Here is a 13,648-nt window from a genome sequence, read left to right as displayed (position 1 = left end):
AACATCGGTAGCCAATTCATCTTTGAGAGGAAATTCCAGCTTTTCCAACGTTTGGATGTAGCCCATCATCTTGATGACATGAGCTCCTACAGGAGTTCCCTATGTCATTTTACATTGAAATAGAGCTTTAGAGGTCTCATATCTCTCTTGACGTGCTTGCCCTTCATATATTTCTTTGAGATTTTGAATCATCTCATATGCAACCATGTCCTCATGTTGCTTATGAAGCTCAGGAGTCATGGTGGCAAGCATTAGACATCCAACATCTAACATATCATCCATATGTTTCTTGAACTTGTCTTTGTCAGCTTTTGAAGTATTAGCTGCCGGTTCATCAGGAACAGGTTCCTCAATGACATATTCCTTCCTTTCCTGTTTGATAACAATTCTCAAATTATGAAACCAGTCAAGGAAGTTTATGCCATTAAGTTTATCATTCTCAAGGAGTGATCGCAGTGATAAAGTGTTGTTTGCCATTAAATCTACAACAATAGAAATATTAAAGTAAGTAAATTTACCGAATTAAAATTTATAAATAGGACTTTATTTACAAATTACTCCCACTATTTTATTCAAAATTAAAAACCCTCTTTGTTTTAATTTCAGAAAAATTCAACAAAATTTTTCTAGTGGGTGAGGATCCATAATACATCAATTTCCTAAATCAGCTTTAGCTTTTCTTTTAGGATAGTGATTATTTAGGTAAGTAACACTTGACTAGTTACATCTCTTGTAACTCCTCATTTTGGTGAACAACTTTTGTTCAAGTCATCTTATGACTTATCCAAATATTTAACCTCTAGGTTTCTAATCCTATTAGAATAACCTAGCTAAGTTATTACCAATATTTCAACCGGTGAATATCACTTGCTTATTCTTCACGTTTAACCAAGATAGATTTATGTGCCAATGCTTTGGCAAGGCCCGGACAATATCGATCAAAGCCTTAACGAGGGTAAATATTAAACGGTTAAGTTAACTTAGATTATAAAGAGGGATTTGCGTAATTATCTCATCATTGTTCGTTTTAATATTAGGCCCTTATTGATCTCATCAATATTTATTCTTATTATATCATTTGATGCATTGCATACATAACAAATATAGAAATAAATAAGATGCAATGGTTATAGCACAATCTAATGACTAAGGTAGCCCATCCCAAGCCAATGGGAGAACTAAGAACCCTAAAGCCTAAGACTACTCTCTAGGCATCTTCTCGCCATTCTTCTGCTCCTTGTGAATCTTCATAGAATTACAATTTTAAAAGAAACTCATTTTACATACGAGTGAGTAAGATGAGAAAAGAAATACAACATAGATATAGAAAGGCATGGCTCGCAGACCGTATTTCAAAATAAACCATTGTGAATTGAACAAGGGCTATAACCATGCATATCAAACACTGTGCAAAACAAACATATCATATATATATATACACACACGTTGTTACGCCTTTGTTAACAAATATTAATATGGGCCTTCAATTTGTACTGTTAATAAGGGGTCAAGGGGCCTTCAATTAATATGGGCCTTCAATTTGTACAAAAACAGTACTTCTGTTTCCATGAAAAACTTCACGATTTGATAACAATTATCAACAGAATCGTTCTTTTGGGATTTTCAATCATGAAAGTTTTCTGCATCAGAACAACCATTGTTCCACTGCTAAACGCGATCTGTTATCGCACTCCTATAGATCATCCAGTAACAAATCGATTGAAAACATATTAACAAATTAACATATTAATCATTACGGGTATCGATTCGAACAATGATATCAACATATTTACCGAAATCGATAAAACTAGAACATGCATCTCATACATATCGCATCAACCAAAAATTTAACCCAAAATCAGATCGTACAAGTGGCTCTGATGCCACTGTTGGGATCATCGGCGCACCCCATGGTGCAGTGGAAACAAAACTCGACGGTCTCACCAGCGATCCAAGTACAAAAAACCAAAATCGGGAGGAAGAGATGCAAATACTTGCAGTGGGTTCCTTGAAAACAACAAGAACAACAGTGAATACGGTGGTGTAGATCGATTCGAATCGAAAGCCTCCACTAAATCACGTCTCGGCCTCTACTCAGTTCACCCGATTGAGAGCAATATTTGTTTTCCCCAAAACTATTTTGAGAGAAAAAGGCTTAAGGGTTTGTGTGTTTGTTGCAAAAACGGCTGCTAGACCTAACACACCTTTTTATAGCCAAGTTACCCTAATCATATTAGGGTTTTATTATTTCAAATTAATTAAATCTATATTTAATTAATTGGAATTTAATAATCCTCTTATATCCAAGTTACCCTAATCATATTGGGGATTTTATTATTTCAAATTAATTAAATCTATATTTAATTAATTAATTGAAATTAAATATTCGGGATTATTAAAACATATATTTTAGTAACGTACAACAAATTGTACATCTTTGCTCATTTCAATCATAGGGTGTGACCTTGTAGGTTCTTGTAACGTTAGCAGTAATTATTAGAACAATTCTAATATTACATACAATGAGTGACATCTAGCAATATATCATTGTCACCTAAGTTACAAGAAAATATAATTCGACGTATCATCTTGGTGATTACTCTTTTATGTATTACATCCTTATGTCCTTTATATCTAGAATAGGCACAAGTCTTGGAATAGTCACACTTGTATAGCCCATCTATTGTTTCTTGATATATAGAGTAAACTTTAATTAACGAATACTTTATGATATCTTATATCAACTTATTCGAGCATGTCCACGCATTTCTAGTCTTACTTAATTAAGTGGCCTGTGATATATTTCCTATTATGTAGGAAGGACAAATCCTATCTTAATCATACACACCCACTACATATATTGAGATATATTCAATAGCAGTCTTTATAGAGCAACCAGTTACAGAGCTTGTTTAGCTGCATCAAAATATACAACAATATATGTTGGGATAGTATTGATCTCAAGTCTGAGGATCATTCATATATTCATCACCATGAGCAATGTTATGACTGTCACATAATAATCCAAGACATATGCTCATGGTCGGTCAATCCAATACATTGTTCTCTAACAATATAATCATGTATCAATTCTGACATCTCTATGTCAATGACAATTCATTGTCATCAATCAATAACATGTTAGTCTTAAGCGTATTATTATTGTCCATGCCCATAATAATACTTGACTAGGGATCTTTTAATAATAACAATTATGTCATTATATGGACTTTATTATCTTCCAGTTTATGTTAAACACATATATGAAACTAATAGCGACAATTCCTTTATTCAATAAAATCGGTAAATAAAATTATTATTACAATCATCATATGATTGGTCTTTGAGCATACTCTAACAATAAAAAGCAATGGTTATATCCCAAACCAATGACTAAGGTGGCCCATCCCAAGCCAATGGGAGAACCAATAACCCTAAAGCCTAAGACTGCTCTCTAGGCATCTTCTCGCCATTCTTCTGCTCCTTGTAAATCTTCATAGATTTACAATTTTAAAAGAAACTCGTTTTACATACGAGGGAGTAAGATGATCAAAGAAATACAACAGAGATATAAAAAGGCCCGGCTCGCAGACCGTATTTCAAAATAAACCATTGTGAATTGAACAAGGGTTATAACCATGCATATCAAACACCATGCAAAACAAACATATCATATATATATACACATTGTTATGCCTTTGTTAAAAATATTAATATGGGCCTTCAATTTGTAATGTTGATAAGGGGTCAAGGGGCGGCTGGTAGGATTTTTTTTGAAAAATAGTACTTCTGTTTCCATGAAAAACTTCACGCTTTGATAACAATTATTAACAAAATCGTTCTTTTGGGATTTTCAACCCCGATGGTTTTCTACATCGAAAAAACCATTGTTCCACTGCTAAACGCGATATGCTATCGCACTCCCATAGATCATCCAGTAACAAATCGATTGAAAAACATATTAACAAATTAACATATTAATCATTGCGGGTATCGATTCGAACAATGATATCAACATATTTACCGAAATCGATAAAACTAGAACATGCATCTCATACATATCGCATCAACCAAAAATTGAACCTAAAATCAGATCGTACAAGTGGCTCTGATACCACTGTTGGGACCGTCGGCGTACCCCATGGCGCAGCGGAAACAAAACTCGACTATCTTACCAGCGATCCAAGTACGAAAAATCGAAATCGGGAGGAAGAGATGCAAATACTTACAATGGGTTCCTTGAAAACAGCAAGAACAGCAGTGAATACGGTGGTGTAGATCGATTCAAATTGAAAGCCTCCACGAAATCACGTCTCGGCCTCTACTCAGTTCACCCGATTGAGAGAAATATTTGTTTTCCCCAAAACTATTTTGAGAGAAAATGGCTGAAGGGTTTGTGTGCTTGTTGCAAAAACGACTGTTAGACCTAACACTCCCTTTTATAGCCAAGTTATCCTAATCATATTAGGGTTTTATTTTTTCAAATTAATTAAATCTATATTTAATTAATTGGAATTTAATAATCCTCTTATATCCAAGTTACCCTAATCATATTAGGGATTTTATTATTTTAAATTAATTAAATCTATATTTAATTAATTAATTGAAATTAAATATTCGGGATTATTAAAACATATATTTTAGTAACATACAACAAATTGTACATCTTTGCTCATTTCAATCCTAGGGTATGACCTTGTAGGTTCTTGTAACGTTAGCAGTAATTATTAGAAATATTCTAATATTACATACAATGAGTGACATCTAGCAATATATCATTCTCACCTAAGTTACAAGAAAATATGATTCGACATATCATCTTGGTGATTACTCTTTTATGTATGACATCCTTATGTCCTTTATATCTAGAATAGGCACAAGTCTTGGAATAGTCACACTTGTATAACCCATCTATTATTTCTTGATATCTAGAGTATACTTTAATTAACGAATAGTTTATGATATCTCATATCAACTTATTCGAGCATAGCCATGCATTTCTAGTCTTACTCAATCAAGTGGCCTGTGATATATTTTATATTTTATAGGAAGGACAAATCCTATCTTAATCATACACACCCACTACATATATTGAGATATATTCAATAACAGTCTTTATAGAGCAACCAGTTACGGAGCTTGTTTAGCTGCATCAAAACATACAACAATATATGTTGGGATAATATTGATCTCAAGTCTGAGGATCATACATATAGTCATTACCATGAGCAATGTTTTGACTTTCACATAATAATCCAAGACATATGCTCATGGTCGGTCAATCCAATACATTGTTCTCTAACAATATAATCATGTATCAATTTTGATATCTCTATGTCAATGACAACTCATTGTCATCAATAAATAACATGTTAGTCTTAAGCGTATTATTATTGTCCATGCCCATAATAATACTTGACTAGAGATCTTTTAATAATAACAATTATGTCATATGAACTTTATTATCTTCTAGTTTATGTTAAACACATATATATAAATGAAAATAATAGCGGTAATGTCTTTATTCAATAAAATCGGTAAATAAAATTATTATTACAATCGTCATATAATTGGTCTTTGAGCATACTCTAACAAAAACCACCATTCCCAGCTCAGCTCAGCTCAGCTCAATTCCAGTAAACAAAAGTGAACAATTCAGGCTCAGCTCATAATAAATTATTATTCAATGCAGACCCCCCGATCGCGTTGATTTCATTTGAATCTGTTCTTTCAATGGCCTCTCTCTCAAGCCTCTTCTCTTCTTTTCCTTCTTTGAAGCTTAAGCCTAACCCGATCGCCGAACTCAATCCTTCAGTTCTGAAGTACACACTCCCGTTTTCCACTCGTTCCAACTCCGGCTCTAAACTCTCCGTCGCTCCTGAGGTATCTATCGATTTTTCCAAAACCAACGACGTCGCCAAACAAGGTGGACTCGAGAAAGATCCTAAAGCTCTGTTGAAGAGATACGTTGACTGGTTGTACCAGCATAAGGAGCTCGGGTTGTACCTCGATGTCAGTCGGATTGGTTTATCGAATGAGTTCGTTTTTGAAATAGAGCCCCAATTACAAGCCGACTTTAAAGCCATGGATGGATTGGAGAAAGGCGCCATCGCCAATCCCGATGAAGTGCGGATGGTGGGCCACTATTGGCTGAGGAACGCTAAACTCGAGCCGAGTTCATTTCTGCAAGTACAGATCGACAACACTCTAGCAGCCATTTCTAATTTTGCTGATGACATCATCAGCGGTAAGGTTAGCTTTGCCGATTCCGCTCTTAACTCTAGGGGTGTGCATTATCGGATATCGGATAGTATCCGATCTGAATTTTCGGATATCCAAAATTTTCGGATACCTAAAGTAATGATCCGTATCCGATCCGAAAAATTCGGATATCCGAATATCCGGATCCGAATTTTTTTTTACAAAAAATTAAAAAATATCAATATAATAAAAGCATTAATTAACATAAAATTAAAAGTTTAAGTACTAAAACTGATAATTTAGATACTAAACGCGTAAATTATCCCATTGTTATTCATAATCTTCAAGCAAAACTGGTGAGATACTTTACAACACAGCAAATTTACAAATGCTATCACACTAATAATTTAATCATAACAATTTCTCAATTGACAACTGAAAATAATGGCATTTCTTTGTTCCAGCATGCTAAAGGATATGGAAGCCATAAACTTTAGATATTCACAAGGCTGAAAACTCAACTTCCTGGTTGCAAGGCCTATATGCAACATATGTGTTATCGTCTGAGAATGAACCTGGATTAAAGCAAGTAATTCCAGTATATTTGAATGCCTTCTGCTCACTTCTATCGGCTAGCCCATTTCATAAGCATAAAATTATTGCTCCACTTCACTCTTAAGACAACAATAAAAGACAACTACAACCAACTTGAAAAAAAAGGAGTTGGAACATTCTGTGTAAACCATGATATTAAACAGCTCCACTTAAAATGTATTTGAGGACTGCATTATATTTTGATTTGTGAAGCAACCTAAGGTCATGAACAATGAGGACTCGGTGCATATTAAAATAATAATATTTGTGAACCATGAAATTAAAAAGAGTTGGAACATAAAAACAATAGAACCGATCTTCACAAGATGTTCATATTAAAATTAACACACAAGAGTATCAAATCTCAACAACACAATCAAATCAACACAAGATATTCAAAATAAAATACCACACAAGAGTATCAAGTCTTAATAACATTAAAATAGAGATAGTAGGATCGCTAAGTACTTCAAAGTTTCAAAGTACAAATTTTACAAATCATCCAAAGTATTAATTGTCTCGTCAATTATGATCTCCGGTTGCTCTAAAGTTAGATCCTTCATGCCTACATCACACGAAATAAAATAAAAAGATTAAAATATAAATTTATGTTTAAACTTTAAATATTGAATAAAAAAAGCAATCAAACATAAAAATAAACTTACCTTCCTCCAACTCTTCCAATTCAATTAAACGTTCTTCTATTATAATAGGTGACCGAAAGGTGCGTAACCAATCTTGAGTGCAAACAAGTGCTTCAACCATTTTTGGAGTCAATGAAGTTCGAAAAGAATCAAGGACATGACTCCCGTACTAAAATCCGACTCAGAAGCTACAGTCGAGATAGGTATGGAAAGTACATCTTTAGCCCTCCTATTAAGAATCGGGTATCTTTTTGGTTGATCTTTCCACCATTGTAGGATATCAAAATTTGAAACATGAGACTCACAAGCATCTTCTAAATACTTCTCCAACTCATTTTTATTGGCACTAGTTAACAAACAACCGTATCCCTTTGAAATGTTGAAGCCATAAGTTGTTGAAGATCAATCTTACCTCCACTTTGAGTCCCACCTTGAGTGAAATTAGATAAAGAAGTAGACGTGGAGGAAGACATATCACTTGTCTTTGAAGGAGGCATTGAAGAAGCATATGAGTCAAATAAAGATTGCAAAACCATCTTAATTTTGAGGAACAAAAGAGTGGCTTGTGTTTCATCATAAGAATAATGCACAATCCAATTAACATAATTCAACTTGTGCCTAGGGTCAAGGATCACAGCCACAAACATCATAATATTGATATTATCAATGTTCCCATAATACTTATCATACTTAGACATCATTTGGGCTGCCATTTTCTTAATACCCTCATCAACATCACTTATGTTGGAAATCATTAATCTAGTCCCGTAAATCTCGTGTGCATAATGGTTACAAGTAACATAACGAGAACCAGATAACCTCAATGTTGCATCATAAAAAATGCTCAAGAAAGGTAAAAAAACTACTCACCCTCTTCCAATCATCTTCAATGGGACCACCACCAACCTTTTTAAGCTCCTTGAAACAAGAGGATTCTTTCTTGTATAAACTAGCAAATGCCTTTTTAAACTTGATAGCAGATTCGAGCATTAGGAAAGTTGAATTCCATCTAGTTTCAACATCTAAAGTAACAAGACTTTTGCTATCCTCTTTCTCCTCTTCTATGCAAGTTTTAAATTTTTGAAGTCTAGCGGGAGAAGATCTAACATATCTCACAAGAGCTCGAACTTTCATAATGGAAAAATCAAGTTCTTTCAAACCCTCTTTCATAATCAAATTCAAAATATAGGACGCACATATCATATGTAAATATTGACCCTCCAATAAACTAGACTCCCAAATGGTAAGTCTTCTTCTCAAGTATTCAATTGCTAAATCATTTGAGCTAGCATTGTCTACAGTTATAGTCATAATGTTTTTCAAACCCCATTTAATAAAAAAAAATTTCAACAGCTCTGCCAATAAGTTGTCCGAAATGACCAGCAATTGGATAAAAATTAATTATACTCTTATGCAAATTCCATTCATCATCAATAAAATGGGCTGTCAAACACATATAGCTTAAATTTTGACCCGATGTCCAAGTGTCTGTGGTTAGACAAACCCTAGAATGTAAGTTCTTAAAAGTCTTTTTCAACTCATTTCTTTGTTCAATAAAAAGTAAATAACAATCTCTAGTGGCAGTTGTACGAGAAGGAAGCTTAAAGAGAGGATTTAAAGCCTTGCAGAATTCAATGAAACCTTCACGTTCGACAAAAGCAAAAGGCAATTCATCCACAATAAGCATTTTAGCAAGCTTCTTCCTACACAAATCATGATCAAATTTCCAGCATTTTGGAACGCTAACTATTTCAGTACTTCCATCTTCATTTACCAACGTTTCACTTTCAAAATCAATCAATTTTTGTTTCTTATCCAAATTTGGAGGATATGTTTTGCACCTACTAATGTGATTTGCTAAAGGTGTAGTGCCATTTTTGGTTTTACAACCAATAAGTTTCTGACAATACTTACAGGAAGCAAAAGTGGGATCCTCCTCATCAACTGAAAAATGACTCCACCACTTGGACTTTCTCTTCCTCTTTCCGGTATTTTTATCGAGAGAAGCTTTTTTTGCTGCTGAATTTTGTCTTCCCTCCTCATCAGAATCCATCATCGAGTCAACAAATACGGAATTAAAATCTCCATTATCATCAAAAGATGACATATTCTGTAAACAAGCAATAAAATAAATTACAAAATTTAATATAAAAGATTTCTAACACAATTAGTTAAACTGAAACCAAATTAAGATTTGTTGCAGCCTCCACTGACAGTATATTAGCACATGTGCTGTTAGAAAATAATGATGATTCAATGTGTCAATTCAAACCACATGAAACTTTTTTCTGATGCTAACAATTACCTTACAATCAACCATAAATTAAACTTCGATTTACGATAAAATCCTAGAAAATAAGCGCTCTTAGTTAAAGAATGAATTTCTGGGAACTGAAATAGCTTAGAATTATCCATCACAGTATCGAATATCACATTCTCAGTAATTTTGGCCTTGTGTGAAAAATATGTTGAATCCATACAACTTTTAACTCAACTTTATGAAATTCTCCAACCATAAGTTTACATAAATGATGAAACAAAAATCAATCACTAACAACATGGAGTCCTTAATTGTAAATTCAATAAGCTCCTTCAAAATAAATAATGAATGAATTGACGCTTTAAAATCCTATCAACTTCTCCATTTTCTAAAATCTTCAACTCGCTACTAATCGAAAGTCAAAAAACTTCGCTAAACCTGAATAAAATCCTGCTCGTAAGTACTAAAATATCTCTAATCTAGAATTACCTAAAATGGAAATTTTTTAAAAATTCAAACGTTTGCTGACCCAATAATTAAAAAAGTGAAGCATGTTTCATGTTTAATCAAACGATGCGCATAAACATATTAGGAAAAGCTCGATTTCATTCAAACACTCGACAATTCTTAAAAGATGGAAACAAGCATTTTAAGTAAATAGATTTTGATCGGGAAACGCACCTTTATGAATTGGTAGCAAGAAGCAACAAAAAATGAGAAATAATCAGGGGAAGGGCGGTATGGGACGACGAGAAACACATAAATGAAATTAGGGTTTGAATTCCTTTGAAACAATAAGCGAAATTTTGGGCGAGAAGTAAAAGGAAATGGCAGAACAAGCCCAAACAGCTCTAGGCTAATAATATAGTCCAATTTTTTCGGGTTTTCGGATAATCCAAAATTGGATTTTGACCGATCCGTATCCGATCCGAAAATCCGAAAAAAATTCCAGATACCCGATCCGAACTATCTGAAAATTGAAAAACGGATCGGATATCCGAATTTTCGGATCGGATCAACGGATCGGATTGGATTTTTTGCACACCCCTACTTAACCCTCGTCAACAAACTAACTGGTCATCATTGTTTAATCCGGATTAATTTGTAATCAATTAGCTTAATTATAGATTAAGCCTCCTCCTTCGCCTGAGGGTCGTTTTACTCAGATACTATCAGTTGGGATTGGAGGTTCTGCGCTGGGCCCGCAGTTTGTCGCCGAAGCACTAGCTCCTGATAATCCTCTTCTAAAGGTATGCTAATTGGAATTTACTCCAAATATAATGCCATTTCGGTAAATCTTTTTAACATAGTATCCAAGGGGTAAAAATATACAAGTACTAACGATCCGTATTGTTTTTGACCTATCTTACTTTAGTTATTGGTTTTGAAAAAGTAATGATTTGATTATTTATGTTATTGATTCATTATATTTTGGTTATTAGACTTTATTTATTTATTTATTTTTGTTAGTTTGATGATGTACCATGTTAATAAAATTGATTAAATTTTAATTTGATTTCTAAATTTTCGGTAGAATATTAATTTAATCTTAAATTTTAAATAAAATATTAATTTCACTCTTAAACTTTAGATAAAATATTAATTTAATATTTGATCTTTAGATAAAGTATCAATTTGATCTCTAAATTCAATCAAAGTCTCTGTCACCATTTGTCACTCATCACTGTTGTCGATAATTGTCGGTTCTCATCACCGATCAGAGGCGAATGCATATGGTCCCATAAGGGGTCAAATGCATACGCATTATTTTAGATTAGATATTAAATATAGTTCAATATATTAATGGAAGAAGAAAAAAATTAAGAAATTTTACATACCCATTATTTTAGATTAGATATTAAATATAGTTCAATATATTAATGGAAGAAGAAAAAAATTAAGAAATTTTACATACCCATTATATTGAAAAAAGAGTACTAATTTTTGGACCCTTATTTCTAAATTTCTAGATCCTCCACTGCTACCGATTGCCATCGTTGACGGTCGCTAAACACTAAAATTTGTAATTCACTCATTTTTAACTTTATAAACTCGAATCCAATGTCTGTTTCATTGGAAAATGCCCAAACTCTACAAACATATCTAGAACCTTTCAAATTCCTTTAAAAATAAACCATGATAATAAATTTAATATTATATTCCTTAAAAAAAATAAGAATGACAAAAGTCTAGATCTATATCATAATATTTATTATAATAGTGATTTAATTTATATAAATTATATATTACATGCAGTTTTTGTCTTTATATTTTTCTAATATTTTGTGTACTGTGTAAGCTGTAAGGTATTTCAGGTGTAACTTTACTCTTCATTAAATTAAAATATAAATTTATAATATTAAATTGTATATTATAATTTGCATGAACCAGTAAATAAGATATTTTTTTAATCATTTAATTTAGAGATAAACCTAAAATTTAATGCTAGGGATGTAAAATTTTAGTAAATTATATTAGAAAATTAAGGATACAAATTTATAGAAATTTAGGAGGTGTAAGTTTAAATTATTAATAGAAAATTGAAAGAAAATACTTATATGAGAATATATAATTTTCAGGGGTGCACCTTCCCCCAACACTCTCCTCGGGAGGGTTTTAAATTTCGATTCGCGACCGCGATAGTGCCTGTGAAATAATGATAGCACTGCTTTCCGATATACCCGCTATGGACGCAATAGCGCCCGCTATGGCCACAATCGCGGTAAACGAGACATGACCGAAAACGCGACCGAGACCAAAATTTTAATCAATGCTGCTCGATCCATGCTTAGTTTAATTTAATTCACTTATTAGTTGTTGAAATATAAAAATAAAATTTCAAATTTTTAAATGATATTTAAACTTGTGATTTTAAAAAGAAAAAACTCATAATTGGAATGATGAAGCCTTCGATCAAGAACACAAGGAGAAGAGTGAGAGCCCCACCAGTGTTATCTATGATCATTGTTCTGCATATTCCAGCAATAAGTCTAAAGAGCCCGGCTATCATTTGTTGTTCTAAAAACAACAACAGGAATGTCTTGAAAAACCTGCGGGCCTCAGGTGCAAATCCCGTAGTGTAATATGTTACGACCATCCAAACAGTGGATTCTAGAATAGATATTGGAACCCGGAGTAGAAACGTTGGTAGAGTGAAGGTCCTGACAGGATTGAATAGAAGGTCTCTTTGCTTGTAAAACACTGGAAGCCTACTGATCATCATGGAGAGCTCGGAGAAACCATTGAACATGTTGATGATCATTCCGAACAGAAGTGCACCGACATAGATTGCAGCATCTTGCTCGTTCCTAGTGTGTAATTCAGTCCTCAAAAACACTGTGGAAGTAATGATTACCATGATGATAATCTGGACCAACTTGAAAACATAAATAAACGAATTCCTCTTTATCAATAGACACTCTTTGTCCCAACAGGCCTTAAGAAGTTCCATTTTGGAGACCAAGTATTTTTTTTTTGAAGGCCAATGCTGCTCTATGGTCTCTTGACTTGTCGAAAGGCACTAAGATCTCTTTCTCTAACCTCACTCCAACATGTAAATGTTTGAACCTGTTTGCAAACTCATCTACTATAATGTATGTGGCTTTGGCGGATAATAGCCGAAAGTGAAAGCTGGAAACAATGGATTCCAGACAATGCCATTATTATAATTTAATCCCATCACACCCAACAATTTGTCCACTTCTATCTAACTCATTATCTTCAATATGTTTAATAAAATAATGGTCTAATAAAATAATTATTTGCCATCCAAACTTCATATCATTTCATATATTTTAAACTAAAAGAAACCTAACCCCATATTAGGGTGTGACAATTCTCCCCTCCTTAAAAGGATTTCGTCCTCGAAATTCATTCATGCCACAAAATTGCAGAAATGAAACTTCAATCAAATCTATCATATCTTCAAGTAGCTTTTACAGAAGTATTG

General features: G+C 33.3%; 1 protein-coding gene across 1 annotated transcript; it reads left to right on the top strand.

Moving 5' to 3' along the window:
- Positions 1-5,733: 5,733 nt before the first annotated feature.
- On the top strand, positions 5,734-10,958 carry LOC120210924 (glucose-6-phosphate isomerase 1, chloroplastic-like). Its single transcript, XM_039209566.1, has 2 exons — positions 5,734-6,252; positions 10,827-10,958. Exons 1-2 carry the CDS (start codon positions 5,734-5,736, stop codon positions 10,956-10,958), a joined length of 651 nt encoding a protein of 216 aa, XP_039065497.1.
- Positions 10,959-13,648: the final 2,690 nt, after the last annotated feature.

The sequence above is a fragment of the Hibiscus syriacus genome, unplaced genomic scaffold, assembly GCF_006381635.1.
Source record: "Hibiscus syriacus cultivar Baekdansim isolate YM2019G1 unplaced genomic scaffold, ASM638163v2 tig00109945_pilon, whole genome shotgun sequence".
NCBI classification, from domain to species: domain Eukaryota; kingdom Viridiplantae; phylum Streptophyta; class Magnoliopsida; order Malvales; family Malvaceae; genus Hibiscus; species Hibiscus syriacus.
The sequence above is the reverse complement of the archived record's forward strand: the minus strand, read 5'-3'. Positions and strand labels throughout refer to the sequence as shown.